Consider the following 23,271-nt stretch of genomic DNA (forward strand, 5'->3'; position numbering starts at 1 on the left):
AAGCAATGTTGTGCTGCTATTTTTATTGACTTGGCCAAAGCTTTTGATACAGTACACTATTCTATTCTTGTGGATCAGCTAAGGAAAATTGGTCTCTCTGAGGGGTCTTTGGCCTGGGTACCCAACTACCTCTCTTAAAGAGTGCAGTGTGTAAAGTAAGAACATCTGCTATCTCGGGCACTGGCTGTCAGCAAGGGAGTACCTCAAGGCTCGATACTAGGCCCCACGCTCCTATCAATTTACATCAACAACATAGCTCAGGCAGTAGGAAGCTCTCTCATCCATTTAATATGCAGATGATAGTCTTAAACTCAGCTGGCCCCTCCCCGGATATTGTGTTAAACGCTCTAAAATAAAGCTTTCTTGACAAATCCCCCCTCCCCCCACCCCCCATCGGTGTGATTAACACCTCTGAGGGTTTAGAGCTTGAGGAAGTCACCTCATACAAGTACTTGGGAATATGGCTAGACAGTACACTGTCCTTCTCAGCACATCTCCAAGCTACAGGCTAAGGTTAAATCTAGACTTCGTTTCCTCTATCGAAATCACAATTAAAAATGTTTTACCCTGTTTTCTACTCAATTTCGTGGTATCCAATTGGTAGTTAGTCTTGTCTCATTGCTGAAACTCCCGTAATGACTCGGGAGAGGCAAAGGTCGAGAGCCGTGCGTCCTCCGAAACACAACCAAGCCACACTGCTTCTTGACACAATGCCCACTTAACCCGGAAGCCAGCCGCACCAATGTGTCAGAGGAAACACCGTGCACCTGGCGACCGTGTCAGCGTGCACTGCACCCGGCCTGCAACAGGAGTCGCTAGTCCGCGATGGGACAAGGACCTCCCTGCTGGCCAAACCCTCCCCTAACCCGGACAACGCTGAGCCAATTGGGTTTCCCAGTTGTGGCTGGCTGCGACTGAGACTGGACTCGAACTCAGAATCTTTAGTGGCACAGTGCCTTAGACCACTGCGCCACTCAGGAGACCTCGCTCCGCTTTCATCCCAGCTGCCAAACTAACCCTCATTCAGATGACCATCCTACCCATGCTAGATTACGGAGACGTAATTTTATAGATCGGCAGGTAAGGGTGCTCTCGACCGGCTATATGTTCTTTACCATTTGGCCATCAGATTTGCCACCAATGCTCCTTATAGGACACATCACTGCATTCTATACTCCTCTGTAAACTGGTCATCTCTGTATACCTGACGCAACACCCAGTGGTTGATGCTTATTTATAAAACAACTTTAGGCCTCACTCCCCCCATCTGAGATACCTACTGCAACCCTCATCCTCCACATTCTCATCCTCCACAACACCCATTCTGCCAGTCACATTCTGCTCCTCTCTTCAGTTAGCTGCAGCTAGCGACTGGAACGAGCTACAAAAAACACTCAAACTCGATTAGTTTTATATTCATCTCTACATTCAAAGACTCATCGACACTGTTACTGACACTTGTGGCTGCTTCACGTGATGTATTGTCTCTACCTTGCCCTTTGTGCTGTTGTCTATGCCTAACAATATTTGTACCATGTTTATGCTGTTAGCATGTTTTGCTGCTACCATGTTGTGTTGCTACCTTGCTGTGTTGTTGTCTTAAGTCTCTCTTTATGTAGTGTTGTGGTGTCTCGTCATGTGTGTTTTGTCCTACATTTATATTTTTAATCAAAGCCCCATCCCCGCAGGAGGCCTTTTGCCTCTTGGTAAGCCGTTAAGAATTTGTTCTTAAATGACTTGCCTAGTTAAATAAAGGTTTAAAAAAATGTATTGGTCCAGAGAATAGGGTGTTTGTGTGTGTGCATCAGTGGAGGCTGCTGAGGGGAGGAGGATGGCTCATAATGGCTGGACTGGAGTATGATGGCTGGTGTGGAGTGAGTGGAATGGTATCAAGCACATACAGAGTAAGATGGCGCCGACAGATATGGCAGCTCTGCTTCTAAGCAACTTTGCAGTATTTTTTTTGTGTGTGTGTGTTATTTCTTACATTATTAACCCAGAAAATGTTTTGTGTTATTACATACAGCTGGAAAGAACTTTTGGATATCAGAGTGGCGGTAACTCACCAGCATTACGACCAGGAATACTACTTTCCCGAATTGAATCCTTTGTACCCCCCAGGGCAATTGAACTTATTCCAGAGGCTGCTCCAAAACACAGCCGGCGGAGAAGAGGCATTCATAGTGGACTTCTAGTCTGACTCAGGAGGCATGCACACCATCCACCGCTTCTGAGTATATTTCTCACTAATGTTCAGTGTCTGGATAATAAAGTAGACAAGCTCAGGGCGAGGATCTCCTTCCAGAGAGACATTAGGGATTGTAACATATACTGTGTTTCACGGAAACGTGGCTCTCTCGGGACACACTGTCCACGTCCATACAGCCAGCTGGGTTCTCAGTACATCACCCAGACAGGAATAAAGAACTCTCCGGGAAGAAGAAAGGCGGGGGGAATCTCATGATTAACTCCTCATGGTGTGATTGTGATAACCTACAGAAACTCAAGTCCTTTTGTTCACCCAATCTAGAATACCTCACAATCAAATGCAGACCGTATTACTTCCCAATAGAATTGTCTTTGGTTATAGTCACAGCCGTATATATTCCCCCTCACGCCGATACCATGACGGCCCTTGTTAGCAGTTGATGTTATTCTTCAATAACACAGACCCCAAAGCAAATCAGGGAGAAAAATTCAAATATTTAGAGTAACTGTATTGATGCCACAACACTGCAATGCAGTGTCTTAGACCGCTGCGCGACACATGTAGCTATAAGTCCAGGACTGAAATTCCTCCCGTGTCCCTGACACATTAATCTTCAAAGAAACAACTATTTCCATTGATCACTAATTCCCTCTTGACCTCTAGTCCTCTGCGTTGCGTATTTATCTTTTGAATATTATTACACCCTCAAAGAACTACACTGGACTTTATGCAAACTGTAAACCACATATCCCGAGGCCAAATTTATTGACTCAGGGGATTTTAAGAAAGCAAATTTGAGGAAAAAGCTACTGAAGTTCTACCAACACATTGACTGTAGTGCTCGCGCTGGAAAAACATTGGACCACTGCTACTCAACTTTTTTGAAATGCCTACAAGGCTCTCCCCCGCTCTCCCTTCGGCAAATCTTATCACGACTCAATTTTGCTCCTCCCTTCATATAGGCAGAATTAAAACAGGAAGTATCCGTGCTAAGGTCTATTCAACGCTGTTCTGACCAATCGGAATCCACGCTCCAAGATTATTTTGATCACGTGGACTGGGATATGTTCCGGGTAGCCTCTGAGAATAACATTGACGAATACACGGATACAGTGACTGAGTTCATCAGGATGTGTATAGGAGATGTTGTACCCATTGTGACTATTAAAATCTACCCAACCCGAAACTGTGGATAGATGGCAGCATTCGCACAAAACTGAAAGCGTGAACCACCGCATTTAACAATGGCAAGGTGACGGCCAAATACGAACAGTGTAGGTATTCCCTCTGTAAGATAATCAAACAGGCAAAACGTCAGTACAGAGACAAAGTGGAGTTGCATTCCATGGCTCAGACACGAAACGTATGTGGCAGGGTCTACAGACAATCGTAGACTACAAAAGGAAAACAAAACCAGCCACGTTGCGGACACCGACTTCATGCTTCTGGACAAGCTTAACACCATCTTCGCCCGCTTTGAGGATAACACAGTGCCACCAACACGGCCTGTGACCAAGGACTGTGGGCTCTCCTTCTCCGTGGCCGACATGAGTAAGACAGTTTAAGCGTGTTAACCCTCACAAGGCTGGCGGCCCAGACGGCATCCCTAGCCTCGTCCTCAGAACATGCGGAGACCAGCTGGCTGGAGTGTTTACGGACATGTTCAATCTCTCCCTATCCCAGTCTGCTGTCCCCATTTGCTACAAGATGTCCACCGTTGTTCCTGTACCCAAGAAAGCAAAGGTAACTGAACTAAATGACTGTCGCCCCGTAGCACTCACTTCTGTCATCATGAAGTGCTTTGAGAGACTAGTCAAGGATCATATCACGTCTACTGTACCTGACACCCTAGACCCACTTTAATTTGCCTACCCCCCCAATAGATCCACAGGCGACACAATCGCCATCACACTGCACACTGCCGTATCCCATCTGGACAAGCAGAATACCTATGTATGAATGCTGTTCATTGACTATAGCTCAGCATTCAACACCATAGTACCCTCCAAGCTCATAATTAAGCTCGGGGCCCTGGGTCTGAACCCTGCCCTGTGCAACTGGGTCCTGGACTTCCTGACCGTCCGCTCCCAGGTGGTAAAGGTAGGAAACGACACCACCGCTACGCTGATCCTCAACACAGGGGCCCCACATGGGGTGTGCTCAGCCCCCTCCTGTACTCCCTGTTCATCCATGACTGCTTGGCCACGCACACCTCCAACTTAATCATCAAGTTTGCAGACAACAGTAGTAGGCCTTTTGACCAACAATGACGAGACAGCCTACAGGGAGGAGGTGAGGGCCCTGGGAGAGTGGTGCCAGGAAAATAACCTCTCACTCAACGTCAACAAAACAAAGGAGCTGATCGTGGACTTCAGGAAACAGCAGAGGGAGCACACCCCTATCCACATCGGTGGGACCGTAGTGGTGGAGGTGGAAAGCTTCAAGTTCCTCGGCGTACACATCACGGACAATCTGAAATGGTCCACCCACACACACAGTGTTGTGAAGGAGCAACAGCACCTCATCAACCTCAGGAAGCTGAAGAAATTTGGCTTGGCCCATAAAACCCTCACAAACATTTACAGATGCACAATTGAGAGCATCCTGTTGGGCTGTATCACCGCCTGGTACGGAAACTGCACCGCCCACAACCGCAAGGCTCTCCAGATGGTGGTGCGTTCTGCACAACGCAGCACCAGGGACAAACTACCTGCCCTCCAGGACACCTACAGCACCCGATTTCACAGGAAGGCCAAAAAGATAATCAAAGACAACAACCACCCGAGCCACTGCCTGTTCACCCCGCTATCATCCAGAAGGCGAGGTCAGTACAGGTGCATAAAAGCTGGGACCGAGAGACTGAAAAACAGCTTCTATGTCAAGGCCATCAGACTGTTAAACAGCCATCACTAGCTGGCTTCCACCAGGTTACGCAACCCGGCACCTTAGAGGCTGCGGCCCTGTATTCATTGACTTGGAATCACTGGCCACTTTAATAATGGAACATTAGTCACTTTAAATAATGTTAACATACTGCTATACTCATCTCGTACATACTGTATTCTAGTCAATGCCACTCTGACATTGCTGAAATTAATTCCATAATTTTTATTTTAGATTTGTGTGTATTGTTAGATACTACTGTACTGTTGGAGCTAGGAACACAAGCATTTCGCTACACCCGTAATAACATCTGCTGAATATGTATATGTGACCAATAAGTCTTGATTTGATTTTGATTTGATACTGTTAAAATAAAATGTTTGATTCCATTCCGGCAGTTATGAGCCATCCTCCCCCCCAGCAGCCTCCACTGGTGTGCATTTATTTGAACATCCCTGTGTGGTTTTGTGAATGTGTCAGTAGGAACACCTGTACCAGCTAACTCCTCCACCTTCAACACTGTTCACAACATGTTATTTCTGTGTGTTGACATTCATGTTTGTTTCTTTCCTCAGAGTGCAGTCGCAGGTTGATGAGGTCATTGATGTGATGCAGGAGAACATCTCTAAGGTGATCGACAGGGGAGAGCGACTTGAGGACCTGCAGGACAAGTCAGGTGAGACTCAAGTCCTATTCAGATCAAGTTAATATCTATAAAACGATATGTACAGAATCTGAGACTAACATAAAAACACGGTAGACTCCTTTCTTACATAAACAGTTCAAATAGGAAGGGAAAGAGACTGTGTATGTAATCCTATGAGTGTACCCTGCCAGACGTTTGTACAAGCAAGAGAACATTCCTGTTGGAGATGACCTGGAATTCTGACAGGTCCATTAGTCATCCTCTACAGGAGCTAATTTCCCACTGAGAATTCCACTCAGTCACTCCGGAATGGGAATGTGGGGGGAGATGAGACAAGGCTAACTCTCACTCTTGACTGCTCTTCTTTGGTTATCATGGATCAGAGCTAGAGGTCAACCGATTAATCGGCATGGCCGATTTAATTAGGGCCGATTTTTCACGTTTTCATAACAATCGGTTATCAGCCTTTTTGGACGCCGATTACATTGCAATCCACGAGGAGACTGCGTGGCAGGCTGACCACCTGTTAAGCGAGTACAGCATCAAAAGGACCTTGTGGCTGCAAGAAGCCAAGGTAAGTTGCTAGCTAGCATTAAACTTATCTTATAATAAACAATCAATCTTCACATAATCACTAATTAACTCCACATGGTTGATGATATTACTAGGTTAACCAGCTTGTCCTGCATTGCATATAATCAAAGCGGTGCCTGTCAGTTTATCATCGAATCACAGCCTACTTCAACTTCGCTAAAAAGAGTGATGAGTTAACAAAAGCGCATTCGCGAAAAAAGCACAATCGTTGCACAAATGGACCGAACCATAAACATGAATGCCTTCCTTAAAATCAATACACAGAAGTATATATTTTTTTAAACCTGCATATTTAGCTAAAGGAAATGCATGTTAGCAGGCAATATTAACTAGGGAAATTGATTCACTTCTCTTGCGTTCAGTGCAAGCAGAGTCAGGGTATATGCAGAAGTTTGGTCCGCCTGGCTCGTTGCGAACTGTGTGAAGACCATTTCTTTCTAACAAAGACCGTAATTAATTTGCCCGAATTTTACATAATTATGACATAACATTGAAGATTGTGCAATGAAACAGCAATATTTACACTTAGGATTGCCACCCATTTGATAAAATATGGAACGGTTCCGTGTTTCGCTGAAAGAATAAACATTTTGTTTTTGAAATGAAATGATTTCACCATTATTAATTAGCAAAGGCTCATATTTCTGTGTTTATTATAATTAAGTCTATGATTTGATAGAGCAGTCTGACTGAGCGGTGGTAGGCAGCAGCAGGCTCGTAAGCATTCATTCAAACAGCACTTTACTGAGTTTGCCAGCAGCTCTTAGCAATGCTTGAAACACAGCGCTATTTATGACTTCAAGGCTATGTACTCCCGAGATTAGGCTGGCAATACTAAAGTGCCTATAAGAACATCAAATAGTCAAAGGTATATGAAATACAAATGGTATAGAGAGAAATGGTCCAATAATATCTACAACCTAAAACTTCTTCACTGGGAATATTGAAGACTCATGTAAAAGGAACCACCAGCTTTCATATGTTCTCATATTCTGAGCAAGGAACTTAAACGTTAGCTTTTTTACATGGCACATATTGCACTTTTACTTCAGTTTTTGCATTATTTAAACCAAGTGGAACATGTTTAAGTATTTATTTGAGACTAAATTGATTTTATTTATGTATTATATTAAGTTAACATAAGTGTTCATCCAGTATTGTTGTAATTGTCATATATAAATGGTTCGATTTAATCGGTATCGGCTTTTTTTGGTCCTCAAATAATCGGTCGGTCTCTAATCAGAGCCAAATGTGGCGATGACATACAGAACACACACACACAAAATGCAAGGCCACACCTGCCCGTCTAAGCAACTGTGTAAAATAAGTTTTATTTTTATTTGACCTTTTATTTATCTAGTCTGTACGGTCTTAATAATGATTAGAGCTCTAATTAGTAAGGATGTTTTTCATCTGGGGCAGTAAGGAGCTGTTAGAGGATGTTGGAAACTGAACACATCCAGGTGTTCTGCCCATTCTATGTGAATTATATGATCTCTATGTTCAGTACACTACATGTGTTAATGATCTCTACCGGTTGAATGCATTAACAGGCTAGCTCTCACTTGCGCTCGCTCTCTCTCTCACACACACGCTCACACGCCTTCCTGCTCTCTCCTCTGTTGTGATGAACAGATGAAACGGGCTTTCTCCAGCCGTCCTGGGTACTCCAGGTTCATCATGACATACACAGATGTTGTCTCTGTCATGTCCACCAGCACAATATCCACATCTGGAACACTGGTGTGTGTTTAGGAAGGAACCCTAATACAGTTTCGGTGTATTGGGACAGTGTCACATTCAGTTGTTTTGCTGTACTCCAGCACTTTGGAGTTGAAATGATACAATGGCTATGAGTTTTAATGGGAAAACTGTCAGCTTTAAATTTAGGGGTTTTTGAACCATATCAGGTTAACCGTTTTAGAAATGAAAGCACTTTTTGTACATGGTCCCCTAAAATGGGGAGACTAAAAGTATTTGGACAAATTTACTTAAGTGTATTAAAGTAGTCAACATTTTAGTATTTGGTCCCGTATTCCTAGCACGCAATGATTACATTAAGCTGTGACTACAAACTTGTTGGATGCATTTTCTGTTTGTTTTGGTTATTTCAGATTAATTTATTTTGGGCACAAAATTATGGTAAATAGTGTATTGTGTCATTTTGGAGACTCTTTATTGTGAATAGAAATGTTTCTATACACTTCTACATTAATGTGGATGCTACCATGATTACGGATAATCCTGAATGAATCGTGAATAAGTGAGAAAGTAAACATCATCGATGCACTTGTTGATGAAGCCAATGACTGATGTGGTGTACTCCTCAATGCCATCGGAGGAATCCCGGAACATATTCCAGTCTGTGCTAACAAAACAGTCCTGTAGCTTAGCATCTGCTTCATCTGACCTCTTTTTACAACATTAACAATGTCTACACTTTATTTCTGATCAATTTTATGTTATTTTAATGGGGGAAAAATGTGTGTGTGTATATATATATTTTTATTTATTTAACTAGGCAAGTCAGTTAAGAACCAATTCTTATTTACAATGACAGCCTACCCCAGCCAAACCCTAACCCAGACAACACTGGGCCAATTGTCCACCGCCCTATGGGACTCCCAATCATTGCCTGTTGTGATACAGCCTGGAATTGAACCATGGTCTGTAGTGACACCCCTAGCACTGCAAAGCAGTGCCTTAGACCGCTGCGCCACTCAGATGCCCTTGTGGCAGGGCTTGCAAACTATTACGGACTACAAAGGGAAGCACAGCCGCGAGCTGCCCAGTGACACGAGCCTACCAGACGAGCTAAATTACTTCCATGCTCGCTCCGAGGCAAGTAACACTGAAGCATGCATGAGAGCATCAGCTGTTCCTGATGACTGTGGTCATGCTCTCCGCAGCCGATGTGAGTAAGACCTTTTAAACAGGTCAACATTCACAAGGCCGCAGGGACAGGCGGATTACTAGTGTACTCTGAGCATGCGCTGACCAACTGGCAAGTGTCTTATCTGACATTTTCAACCTGTCCCTGACCGAGTCTGTAATACCAACATGTTTCAAGCAGACCACCATAGTCCTTGTGCCCAAGAACACTAAGATGACCTGCCTAAATGACTACCGACCCGTAGCTGGGCATGGCATCAACACCATTATCCCAGAAACCCTAGACCCACTCCAATTTACATACTGCCCCAACAGATCCACAGATGATGCAATCTCTATTGCACTCCACACTGCCCTTTCCACCTGGACAAAAGGAACACCTACATGAGAATGCTATTCATTGACTACAGCTCAGCGTTCAACACCATAGTGCGACTCCAACAGCATCATAAAGTTTGCCGACGACACAACAGTGGTAGGCCTGATCACTGGCAACAATGAGACAGCCTATAGGGTGGAGGTCAGATACCTGGCAGTGTGGTGCCAGGATGACAACCTCTCCCTCAATGTGATCAAGACAAATTAGATAATTGTGGACTACAGAAAAAGGAGGACTGAGCACGCCCCCATTCTCATCGACGGGGCTACAGTGGAGCAGGTTGAGAGCTTCAAGTTCCTTGGTGTCCACATCACCAACAAACTATCATGGTCCAAACACACCCAAGACAGTCGTGAAGAGGGCACGACAACGCCTATTCCCTCTCAGGAGACTGAAAAGATTTGGCATGGGTCCTCAGATCCTCAAACGGTTTTACAGCTGCACCATCGAGAGAATCCTGACTGGTTGCATCCCCGCCTGGTATGGCAACTGCTCGGCCTCCGACCGCAGGGCACTACAGCAGGTAGTGCTAACGGCCCAGTGCATCACTGAGGCCAAGCTTCCTGCCATCCAGGACCTCTATACCATTGCCAAGGGCTCCAGCCACCCTAGTCATAGAGTGTTCTCTCTGCTATCGCACGGCAAGCGGTACCGGAGCGTCAAGTCTAGGTCAAAAAGGCTTCTTAACAGCTTCTACCCCCAAGCCGTAAGATTCTTGAACAGTTAATGAAATGGCTACCTGGGCTATTTGCATTGTCCCGACCTCCCCATTTTTATGCTGCTGCTACTCTCTGTTTATTATCTATGCATAGTCACTTTACCTCTACCTACATGTACATATTACCTCGACTAACCGGTGCCCCCACACATTGACTCTGTACCGGAACCCCATGTATATAGCCTTGCTACTGTTATTTTATTGTTGCTCCTTAATAATTATTTGTTCATTTCTGTGTATTTTTTTTTTTCTTTTTTCTTAACTGCACTGTGAATTAAGGGCTTGTAAGTAAGCATTTGACTGTCAGTATTTGACCTGTTGTATTTGGCGCATGTGACAATTTTTAGATGGTGCATGATTACAATGTTCTTATTATCCCTGTCTGTAGGTAGTCTGCTAGTTATTGGCTGGAGCAAGTTGAGCTCTGTTAACCTCTCTGGGGTAGGTGGGACGCTAGCGCACCTGCGGGACACACTATTCAACAGCCAGTGAAATAGCAGAGCGACAAATTCAAAACAACAAAAATCTCATAATTCAAATTTCTCAAACATACAACTATTATATCCCATTTTAAAGATACACTTCTCGTTAATCCAACCACATTGTCCGATTTTCAAAAAGGCTTTACAGCGAAAGCATAACATTAGATTATGTTAGGACAGCGCCTAGACAAGAAAAACCACACAGCCATTTTCCAAGCAAGGAGAGGCGTCACAAAAACCGGAAATACAGCTAAAATGAATCACTAACCTTTGATGATCTTCATCAGATGGCACTCATAGGACTTCATGTTACACAATACATGTATGTTTTGCTTGATAAAGTTCATATTTATATTAAAAAAAAAACATTTTACATTGGCGTGTAATGTTCAGAAATGTTTTGCCTCCCAAAACGTCCGGTGAATGAGCACATCAATTTACAGAAATACTCATCATAAACGTTGATAAAATATTCAACTGTTATTCAAAGAATTATAGATACACTTCTCCTTAATGCAACCGCTGTGTCCGATTTCAAAAAAGCTTTACGGCGAAAGCAAACTTTGCAATAATCTGAGTACAGCGCTCAGATATCAAAACAAGCCATACAGATACCTGCCATTTTGGAGTCAACAGAAATGACAAAAATTACATTTATAAATATTCACTTACCTTTGATCTTCATCGGAATGCACTCCCAGGAATCCCAGTTCCAGAATAAATGTTTGTTTTGTTCGATAAAGTTCATCTTTATGTCCAAATACCTCCATTTTGTTCGCGCGTTCAGTGGAGTAATCCAAATCCACTGTGCTCGCGCAGTGAGTTCAGACGAAAAGTAAAAAAAGTTATATTACAGTTCGTAGAAACATGTCAAACGATGTATAGAATCAATCTTTAGGATGTTTTTATCATAAATCTTCCATAATATTCCAACCGGACAATTCCTTTGTCTTCAGAATTGAAAAGGAACACCTAACTCTCACGGGAGCGCGTGAGATTGAGCTCGTCGTTTTCTCAGTCATCTGACTCCATATGCTCTTATTCTCTCCCCATTCACAGTAGAAGCATGAAACAACGTCCTAAAGACTGTTGACATCTAGTGGAAGCCTTAGGAAGTGCAAAATGACCCCATTGCCTATCTCATACACAGTTTCAATCACTTGAAAAACTACAAACCTCAGATTTCCCACTTCCTGGTTGGATTTTTTTCTCAGGTTTTTGCCTGCCATATGAGTTCTGTTATACTCAGACATCATTCAAACAGTTTTAGAAACTTGAGTGTTTTATATCCAAATCTACTAATAATGTGCATATCCTACCTTCTGGGCCTGAGGAGGAGGCAGTTTACTACGGGCACGCTTTTCATCCGGATGTCAAAATACTGGCCCCTACCCTGATGAAGTTAACAAGCACAGGAGATGACATGAGAACAGGAGATCTCTGCATGCTCAGTTCAGCAGCTTTCATGTCCCTGCCAACACACAGAATGTCAAACAACTGTCTGACTCCAAACAGAGATCAAATCAAACTTTATTTATATATGTAGACATGGAGAGGCAGAAGGAACAAGTTTTGCTTTGGCAACATGAGGTTGTCCCTGCCATACCAGAGTATGAGGTGAAGTAGTTCTTAGTCATAGAAACAGAGAATACAACACAAACAGCTCCTATCACATGCTGTTTACACGTTTCTGTTTTCTTCTATGTGTCTCCCTGTCCACCTCTTCCCTGTCTGTCCCCATCTTCTCTCCCTGCACGTGTGTCCTTTGGTCATATGACCTTCCAGTGAGCCTATCAGACAACGCTTCAGCCTTTAGCAGCAGAGCCAAGCAGCTGCACAGGAGGATGTGGTGGAGAGATATGAAGGTGAGTCACCGTGTGTGTGTCCGTGTATGTATCCATGTCTTTGTGTAATGCTTGTTTCTGTCTTCTCCAGATGAAGGCCATCATAGCTCTGGTGGTGGTCTTTCTGCTGCTTATCATCATCAGTGAGTATAAGCCTGAACAACACATATTGTATTAATCAAGAATATTATCACACTGATTCAACATATAGCACTGAATACACACTTAACTCTCGCTCTCTTTCTCTCAGTTCCAGTGATATTGCGGTATCGCTAGTGTCGCCAGGAGGAGGAAGAATATCTCCTCTTCCTCCCATTCTCCTGCACACAGTCCTTCACATCAGCCAGGGGGCACCACCCAGCCTCCCAGACCCCTGCTGTGCCAGCCTGTGTGTGTGGCTCTGGGTAGAAGTTGCTCCTAACTACAGATCTAGGATCAGCTCACCCTCTCCCAATGCTAACCTTGTATTGATTGAAAACACAAAACTGACCTAAGGTCAGTGTCTACTAGGGACCACTTCATTCTACTCTGTGTGTCCGGGCCAAGGGTGACATAGGTAGCATTACGTTGGCGTTACATAGGGGTTGGGTTTGCTTTGCAAATGACACCTTATTTAGGGAAAAGGTTGTCATTTGACATGCTGCCTGTGTCTCAGCCCCCTCATCAAACTTAAGTAGAACTCCGTTCAATACATAATACATATCAGCTAGTCCAGTGGTCACCAAACTTTTCTGAGTCAAGATCTCTTTTACAGTCAGAAAGCAAGCCGAGATCTACCACTTAGATTTTTTTTTACATCACTTAAAAAATGTAACATTAACTCAATAGTTCTGTAGGAATGAGGTTTGTGCAGTAGGCCTAATACATTATCACAGCATATTGGCTATATGCCTGGACTGCCAATATTGTTCTTCTTAGACCATATTATATTTCAGAACTCAAGCTTTGATAACAAAATAGATCCGTTGATGTAGCACTTGCGAGGCACAGCTAGGGCTGTGGCGGTCACGACATTTCGTCAGCCAGTAACTGTCAAGCAAATAACTGTCGGTCTCACGGTAATTGACCGTTAATTAACATAAACACATTTAACATCTCCTGGCTTCCACACACAGCCTACAAGCCATTTAAAATGTCTAATAAATCCATGTAATATAGCCTACACCTTCACAATAAATCCATTATTTATTTTAGACCGATCTTAAGAAGCATGATATGAAGAAAATGTATTCTATTTCAGAATCAAATAATAGCATACTCCTGATGTGTCTATGCCAAATGGCTGTTGGCTACGCTAGTTCATTTAGCAGACAAGATTCGCTTATAATTCTGTGGTGTTATATTATTTTATAGTATGAAGAATACAATTTAACAAAACTGAATAAAATTATAAATATTTTCTCAAAGATTTGAGGGAGTGCGCACATGTGGCTATTCCATGTTGAGCGGTTAACAAAGAAACAGGTCCTCCTATATGTTTAATTTAGTTATTAATGTAACTTGTTCTACAAACATTGGGCTGGCTATATGTTTAGATTTTTAATACATTGTAAGGCTGCATGATGCAACTTTAAAGCTCTGCTTTGTTTTTTTGCGCAGGCTGAACACAGTCTCTCATTCACAATTTGACAAGCAATTTGACAATGCCTAGAAGTTCATGGCGGCATCCCCTTTGTGGCCTAATGCACCCTATAAAAATCCATGCCTTTTGCGGCCCGGAGTGCTGCATTGTGCCCTTCTCCCTGAGTGTGCTGCGCAATCCGAAGCGTCTCTCACTCTCACACGGCTCTAACACATCAGGGACGCAGTTGTGCGTGTCCTTATCTAATTACGAAGTGCATATTGAAGATATTGGAAGAACTGTCCACATTTACTTTTCATCAGCCAACAAGATGAGTAGGCCTAAAGAACAGCAAAAGCACTAGCCTATATCAATCTACTATCCCCCATAGTACAAAAGTCGACCTATTCTATTCTGTGCGAGAAATAAATATTCCAACCAGTCTGGGACAGTTGTGGGATGCGATAGATCCCAAATTAATTCAACCACTAGCATCAAAAAACATGTTCTATGCAATGAGGCTGACGCAACAGATCAGAACGTTTAGCTTAAAATGTTGATAAACTATTAGGCTATTTCTTCACATTATAACCACAGGAATGTGCACATGGTAGTAGGCAATAAGCGCAAATGTTCCATTAGCGGAAAACAACATTATCAAAAGTGACTGCAAATGCAAATATGCATGTAATGCTTTTATTATAAAGGTGCATTTTAATGGTGAAAATTATCTTCCCCAAACTGGAAACTCACGCGCTGCTTATTTATGCCAGTTAGGCTCTACACCCCTTGTAAAGGTGATTTATGTGTTTCATTTTATTAAGTTATTAATTTTACTAAAGTTATTTGGACACTTTAGTTGTGATACAAACCTTATTAAAACATATAGGCCTATGGGCTAGGCTACATGAGGTGTGCGAATATGATTCGAACAAGTCGCAAAAAAAATGTAATTGTTTCTTATGCTGGGCATCATTCACAAGTGATAATATATAATTCACACGTGATAAGCTAATATTGTCACCCATCAGACGATTCTTGATTTAGTCTTGTCTTTACATATACTAAATAATATATGTGACATTTGTTTTGATTTAGAATGGACCATTATCATGCACCTGTATTGAAACGGGGGCAGTAGGGAAAAATACGTCATCTCACGCAACTGCATTGCCTATAGAAATGTTGCGCAACATGAGCTCATGGGCTCTCATGAAATTTTTGATTAGATCTTCGAATATATTTGCATTGATGTCAGAGTGATTAGAGGGACAACAGAGTGCTGAGTACCAGGCAGTTAGCAAGTTTAGTAGGCTACTAATGACCATCAGCAGCATCAGAGCTTGGAGAAGCCTAATCACTGTGACTAAATGATCACGTGGAATTTGACTGCTTTCATCACTCGTGACCGCTGGTGTGGCGGTAATACAGTCACCGCAACAGCCCTAGGCACAGCTGAGCATATATTTTAGAATGTGCTTTATTATTTTACTGGAGGTATGGTACCTGCGTCTGATGGTTATGGTGCTTTCAAGACAACTGGGAACTCGGAAAAATCGAGGTCAAATCATGACATCAGTGAAGATGCCGGAGTTACCGAGTTGGATTACCATTCAAAACGATTTTCCCCAGTTGGATCTCGGTTTTTTCCGAGTTCTGACTTCAGTGCGTTCAAGACAACTGGGAAGTCTGAGATTTCAGTTCTTTTGGGAAAAAAATGGTATTAGTCTCAAGGGATGGAGAGCAGCAGCCTCTCACGGTCCTCGCTCTTTCCTTTCCTCAGGCGAGACTGACCAGAGAGAGGGTACATAATCTTTCAACTGACGGCGAAACTCAAGTCGCACCGCATCTGCTTCAGGCACAAATTCTTTGTTGTTTCTATGACCAAAGAAAGTTAAATACTCCTCGATATTAAAATATACACATCGAGCTGCTAATAATAATAAAACGCAGGGCTATCGATACACTTGGCTACTCATTCATAGCAGCTGCAGCGTGAGTGGAAGAGGAGAATAACATTTAGACATGAATTACTCTTTGCTGTGTTCTTTGACAGTCTCTCTCTGGTCATGGTTTTAAAAGTTATGAAATCTAGGGCCTCTTGAGTAACGCAGCGGTCTGTGGCTCAGTTGGTAGAGCATGGTGTTTGCAATGCCAGCATGGTGTTTGCAACGCCAGGGTTGTGGGTTCGATTCCCACGGGGGCCAGTACGAAAGAAAAAAAATGTATGAAATGAAAATGTATGCATTCACTACTGTAAGTTGCTCTGGATAAGAGCGTCTGCTAAATGACTAAAATGTAAATGTACTAGAGGCGTCACTACAGACCCGGGTTCGATCACAACCGGCTGTGATTGGGAGTCACACAGTGCGGCGCACAATTGGCCCAGCGTCATCCTGGTTAGGGAAGGGTTTGACTGGGAGGCGCTTTACTTGGCTCTAGGGACTCCTTGTGGCAGGCCGGGTGCCTGCAGGCTGACCTCAGTCATCAGGTGAACTGTGTTTCCTCCGACACATTGGTGCGGCTGGCTTTCGGGTTAAGCGGGCGGGTGTCAAAAAGTGTGGTTTGGCGGGTCATGTTTTGGAGGACGCATGACTGGACCTTCGCCTCCCGAGCCCGTTGGGGAGTTGCAGCGATGAGACAAGATCGAAATTGGGGAGAAGAAAGGGGGTAAAATGCACACAAAAAAAAGGTATGCTGTGGGTGGGGTTGTGAAAGCTGTAGGTAGGCACGGTGATTTGAGCTATCTGATTGGCCAGCACAGTAGGCACGCTCTGTTTAACCACATATCTCCCGGCAGAGTTTGTATTTTCAGACAAATGAAATGGTTCAAACTGGGAATACTTTGCCTACCCGGTGCACAGGGCTTCTGTATGATGAAGATGTAGTAGTATTATTATAGTCAGACGTATTATTGTTAGTCAGACTTTTAGTCAATCTGTCTGCAATAGTCTATCAACAGCTTAGAAACATGTTATACAGGACTTGTAGCACACCAAAATATTTGAAGATAAAGAAAGTAACCCTCACTACCACCCCCTCATCTCTTCTCACATGTTTAAAATGCTTTCAAGCCAGAACTGAAAATGAGGCAATGGATGTACCTCAATACTCTACAGAGGCCTCCTTTACTTGTCTCCTGCTTTCCTTTTCTACACCCAGCTTGATCCGACACTAGTAGGATAGGTTCTAGCCAGTGAGAGGAAGTCACTGTTGAGTATTGAACTAGGCTTGGGCGGTATCCAGATTATCATACCTTCATACAAACCTTGTGCCATACCAGGATATTCAGTAATACCGGCACACAAGGAGCGCTATTTTCAAAACCAACTCTGCCTCTGTAATCCGAAGGTTAGCAATGCTAACAAGTTCATGTAAAAATCCATATAGAATGCCAACTAAATACTAAAGTTATACAAGTAACTAAAAAATGCTAGTCACAGTTTGTTGCACGCACAAAACAAATCTTAGCAAGGATCTTGATCCGGGAAGGGATTTTCTGCTGTTACCAAGCAAAGCTTTATTTTAGAAGAAGTTAACCACTTAGCTAACTCACTAAGTAGCTACTAAATTAGCAAACCAAAGCATTTGCCACATTTTAGACCGTTAATAGTATCTCGCTGGCAAACATCTAGTTGTAAATTCCATACTGTAACTAGATCATGTGGCTTGTGCTGAACAACAGTGAGCGACTCACAAGGCTCTGGTCTCTCCTCATTGTGTGCTTGTAAACAAACACCATGTGGCTGGGGACTACCGAAAAGCTTCATAATGAAATGTATTATGTGACAGGTGAAATGAAGATCACATTTGTCTTTATCTCCTAACGTATTGCACAAGTTGACTTGAGGGATTTACTTAAAAAGTAGCTACAGATATTCACATTTATAAAAAAAAACTTGATAGAAATAGTATTGACAGTATTGAAAAACCATCCTGTGGCTAATTCCAAATAACACATTATACGCTATACCAAGCCTGATTGGGACAGTGTGTCCTACTGACCTAGTAGGGCACACTAGGTCATAAATGCAGAAGACACATTTTGGTTGAATGCATTGAGTTGTGCAACTGACTAGGTATCCCCTTTCCCTGTGGTACTGCTTGGCCACTTGATCTAATTTCCCATTGGTAATGCTAGGTTAGTTGTCTATCTCTAGATGGTTGAATTCTATTGTGTATGATGTATTTTTTCTGTGATATTGAGTTCTGCTGGAAGGTCAACATGAAGCTTATGAATGTCTGCTGCTATTCCCATTAACCCTGAGGAGCTAAAGGACAGACACTGTTCATTTGACTGCATCTGCTGGAGGTCATAGCTGTCGTGTGTGTGTGTGTGTGTGTGTGTGTGTGTGAGAGAGAGATTTGGGTGACCCATACATTCTGAGGGGGTGGGACTTGGGTGGCATAATTTGTTTTAATTTGAATGGTATTAGTTTGTATTGTTATGATGTGTCTGGAAGAGTGCTGGTTAATGAGTTACAATGACTCTATGGGCTGTGAAACACACAGACTGGGGTGTAACACTGCCTAGTGTGATGACAACACAGCGTCTTGCATATCTGTACAATACAATAACCTCTACATCTTCATTCCTTTTGTTTTTTTAGGTAATTTATTTGAGGTGTAAATATTGATCTGTAATGATGTACTATACTCTGGCATTGACAAACTGTGAACTACTGGAACTACTGTAATGTTTCTCTGAGCTAATAAAATGATTTTAAAGGATGACTGTATTTGACTGCTTTGGTCTTGTTTATGTGACACGGAGTAGTGGAGAGGGATGGATGATAGGGGAGGAGGAGCGGTTGGAAGAGAGAGGTGGTTCCTGTGCCATCTGGCCTCTCTGGCCTGGCATGTCAGAAGCCGTGTGTGTGGAGACAGTGCTGCTGGTATTTCTCTCATCTCTCTCATCTCAGCCCTTTTTATTAGTGACTTTCAAAGCTCTCTGTAGTTAAAGCCCAGCCTGACTGTTATACTAGTGTCCCTGCTGCGCCTCATCTCACTACTACTGTACCTGGCACACACTTGTAAATGTAGAGTCAATGACACAGTGGAAAGTTGTACATACGGTCATATAGATGACTACTGGTTCTAGCTTCCAGCTCTATGACCCCAGGCTCTTCATCTTTATACCTCTTCAGAGAGAGCGATTCTTCTTATGGGTTACCAACACATACACACCTTGTTATGGGTTACCGACACACACACCTTGGCAGGACAGTGTGTTTTGGTCCAGTTGGGGATGGATGATGTCATAATCCAGACAAAGCAGCAGTCATATACCGGTAAAGAGAGAAACATTTGAGACATAGTAGCTGGGTAAGACTCTGCTCTGCCAACCTCCTGTTTTTCACTATAGGATAAATGAGCCTATTGAGGGACTGGGGAATCAGACACACACACACACTACCAGACACTGAAGGAAGGGGCAGACAGGAGGAGGAGGGAGATGGATGTGGCTACCTGGAGGAAGTAGTAGAGAATAAATCAGCATCACAACAACCCAGTCTGACACTCACCACTCCTGCTGTGGGCTACAGCAGCAGTACTACGTACATATTCAGTAGGGTGACAACATGCAGGGAACACCAGCCAGGACTTGCACAGACGAGCAAAGAGATTTGTTGTTTAACAACTCCCTACATTATCGCTCATCTCTTTCGTCCCCTTGACCCTTTGAAATGGGTTCTGGAAAGATGTGCCCATGCTAATAATACTGACCCTAAATCACTGGCTTCCTTAATCAAACACATACCAAATCCATCTAGCTAATCTCCTGACCAATCAGGGGTTGAGGCTAACAAACATCCTGCCATTAGAAACAGAGCTGGCCTGTACCAACCTGCCTGAGAGGCAGAGAGAGCTTTGTGGAAGAGAGTATTTCAACGCCAGCCTTCCTGACTGATGTACCAATTGAGCTATATGACCCCTGACCCCATTTCTCAGACTCCTTCAGGGTGTGCATGTATGTATGTATGTGTGTGTTCTAGTCTTGAGCTCAATTTGAAAATGAACAAGGGATCATAAAACAATGCATCACATGAGGGTGGGGAGGGAGCGAGAGTTCAGTCTGGTGGGTAGTGGCTGTGTGTGTCTGTTATTCTGTGAAAGACGGATTGACAGGGAGAGGGATAGAGAGAAGGAGAGAGAGAGAGATAAAAAGGTCTAGAGCAGGTATGTGACTCATGTTATATTAAACTACAGATTTAAAAGTTATGAGTGGAAAAGCATCTGGTGAACACACACAGACCCATTCTTGCACACGCACACACATGCTCACACACAAGTAATCCAGCTATCGATTGACTCAAGTCTAGCCCTTCATTCTGGCGATTGGTTCTGGACAGCATGGGTCAGGAATCCTGTAGTCTCTTTTATGACAAACCAATTGTCTGCTTGCATCACATTTTGGCATCCTATGGGGTCTCTCTGTCTTTATGGGATGGTAACTCAATCCCCCAAGGCCCAGCTACCCCTCCCATCCCTGTGGAGACTCCCCTGCCATGCCCCCCTATCCCTACAGATAGCCCAGCCCTGTCATAGCTGACAGGGAGTGCTACTGGATATAGGAAGTGAGAGTGAGCCTGTAGTCTCTCCTTGCTTACCCTCTTTGCATGTGCACACGCACACCCAGGCATGCATGCATACACCAGCATGCACCTGAAAACACACAAACAGTCCTCACCCCTCCCATCTCTCCCGCCTTTTCTTCCTTCCCTCTCTCTCTTTCCTCTCTTCTCTCCTTACTCACCTCCTCTCTTTCCTCTCCCCCCTTCCCAGATTGTATAAATATCCCTGAGCTGTTGAGAGGGACTCAGAGACCTGAGGACCCTGACCTGAGAAACAAACAGACCAGAACAGAAAGAAGAGAGACAGACAGGCAGCAGCAAGAAAACAGAGAGACTAATCAGAGAATAAGAACAATAATCTGCTGTAACACATTGAGAAAAACAAGGAAAAGGAAGACAGGCAAGAACTAGGTGAAGAGATAGAAGGGGCAATTAACACAGCTAGAGAAAAAGGAGAAGGGTTGAAACACAGAGTGGTGGAAGAGAGACCCTGAAGAGAGAGAGCGTGAGAGAGCAGAAGATCCACGTCTAGTCTACATCTGAGTGTGTAGCTGTTTGTATCCATCATGTGGCTGCTCCTTAGCGTGTGTGTGTTCTGTCTGCTGGGGTGCAGTGAGGGGCAGGACCGTGCCACTCTCTGGAGGGGGAACGATCACAGCGGGCGCTGCCAGTATACCTTCACCGTGCCCAGCCCCAGCGAGACCAGCTGCTCCCCTACAGTCTCCGGAGGACCAGAGATGGAGGGGCTCAAGGCTAGACTCAGCCTGCTGGAGGTATTGGTGGCCAGGCTGACTGGAGGGGAGATAGGAGGTCCTGGGGCTGGTCTCCAGGAGGCTCTGACCCAGGCTATGGGAGAGAGGATCCTGCTGCAGGGAGAGAAAGAGCGTCTGGAGAGAGATGTGGAGGGGCTTCAGAGGAGGATGGAGGAGATGAGGAGAGAGACGGAGAGACTGCAGAGCAGACCCTGCTACCCACAACCCCCTCTGTTGCCACCCAGCATCCCACTACAGGACAGTGGTCTGCGACCTGCCGGAGGTGAGTAACAACATTCTCTCTGTCTGTTCTCTCTTCTGCTAGGGCCGGAAAGTTCATAAGATTCCTGATTAAGTGGTGCAAACATTATAGACAGACTGTGTTGTAGACAGACTGTGTTGTAGCTGCAAGTGTTCTCCATTCCCTCTATGAGACCTATTTTTGCTGCAGATCCTGTGTCTTGTGGTTTTATAGTGAGTCAGGAGATTCTGAGTTAACTGGAAGAGCTGAGTAAAAACATGACGCCACAGACCTGTGTGTGCATATGGGTGGGTGTGTGTGTGTACATGTCTGTGTTTGGGAAACACAAGCAAGGATGCAGAAGTAGGGTCAGGTTTCTCAGCTATCGGTCTGTTTTAAAGAGCAGAGGGAGGGAGAAGGTTCTAGAGGACAGCCAGCGACAGACAGGATTAGTCTGGTATTTACGACCAGAGCCTTCTCTATGATGGTGCTTCCCTGAACTTCCTCCTACATTACCCAGGGAGGGGAGGTTCAGTCTCACCTCCATCTCACCTTAGGTTTGATGACGCTCGACTCTGTGTGTGTGTCTTGTAAAACCGAGATAGCCTTAAACCGTAAATCCTCCTTTGCCAACGTCCCATACACCACCTCCCTATCCCAGAGCTGCCCTATTGGAGCTGCCCTATTGGAGCAGCCCTATTGGAGCAGCCCTATTGGAGCAGCCCTATTGGAGCAGCCCTATTGGAGCAGCCCTATTGCACTACAGCCCTAAAAGGAGTTCATATATTTCCCTGCATGGCTCTGTGGCATCTGGTTAGATCCTCATGTAAGCACCTGCAGGCTGAAACATACAGATAGAATGCTGGGGGAGCCCCATACAGCTCCACACAAAACCACACACCCAGGGGACAGGCATACGGAAAACAAATCACAGCCAGAGAGAAGGAAACGTGAAAAGGGAAGAGAAGAGTGAAAAGTAAAACAATTACAATGTTTCCTCTATATTCATATTCCGCCACTCCTAAAATATGACAAAATAAAATACACGTTCAATATTTCTGCCAAGACACGCTATTAAAGGCATTCTGCACACAATTCTGGCAATTAAGCAAATGTTTGACTTACCCAGATTCAGATGAACTCATGAATACCAAGCTTGCGAGCTGTTCCCATAGACTTCCAGTCATTGCGCTAACGATATTTAGCGATGGCTCGTGAAACTACCTTCAACTTGTTTGTTTGTGTGCATGTGTGTGTGCTCGCATATGTGTGGTGAGGTATGGTAAAGGGTTCCTTGGTTTTAACAGCCATCCGCTCAACCAACACAACATAAATCCCCAGCTGACCTCGGCTGGCTGACCTCGGCTGGCTGACCTCGGCTGGCTGACCTCGGCTGGCTGACCTCGGCTGATAGAGCTCAGTTTTACTGGACCAGTTGAAATACTGTGGGCTCTACTGGGTAAGATTAGAACACCTCTCTGGCCTGTAACAGGCC

General features: G+C 44.1%; 2 protein-coding genes across 10 annotated transcripts in view; both read left to right on the forward strand.

The window, feature by feature from the left end:
* LOC106613970 (vesicle-associated membrane protein 4) overlaps positions 1–18,939 on the forward strand; it is a 42,108-nt gene extending 23,169 nt beyond the window's left edge. For all 8 annotated transcript variants that reach the window (XM_082956895.1, XM_082956897.1, XM_082956898.1 and 5 more), the window contains 4 exons: positions 5,668–5,768; positions 12,589–12,668; positions 12,739–12,790; positions 12,898–18,939. In XM_082956895.1, the coding sequence (XP_082813021.1) occupies positions 5,668–5,768; positions 12,589–12,668; positions 12,739–12,790; positions 12,898–12,923 (259 nt within the window). In that variant the 3' untranslated portion in view covers positions 12,924–18,939. The remainder of the gene's footprint in view (positions 1–5,667; positions 5,769–12,588; positions 12,669–12,738; positions 12,791–12,897) is intronic.
* Positions 18,940–21,009: 2,070 nt separating this feature from the next.
* The window catches only part of LOC106613972 (myocilin), an 11,608-nt gene continuing 9,346 nt past the window's right edge, over positions 21,010–23,271 (forward strand). For both annotated transcript variants that reach the window (XM_014216853.3, XM_014216854.3), the window contains exon 1: positions 21,010–21,818. In XM_014216853.3, the coding sequence (XP_014072328.3) occupies positions 21,350–21,818 (469 nt within the window). In that variant the 5' untranslated portion in view covers positions 21,010–21,349. The remainder of the gene's footprint in view (positions 21,819–23,271) is intronic.

The sequence above is a fragment of the Salmo salar genome, chromosome 10 (assembly GCF_965601325.2).
Source record: "Salmo salar chromosome 10, fSalSal1, whole genome shotgun sequence".
NCBI classification, from domain to species: domain Eukaryota; kingdom Metazoa; phylum Chordata; class Actinopteri; order Salmoniformes; family Salmonidae; genus Salmo; species Salmo salar.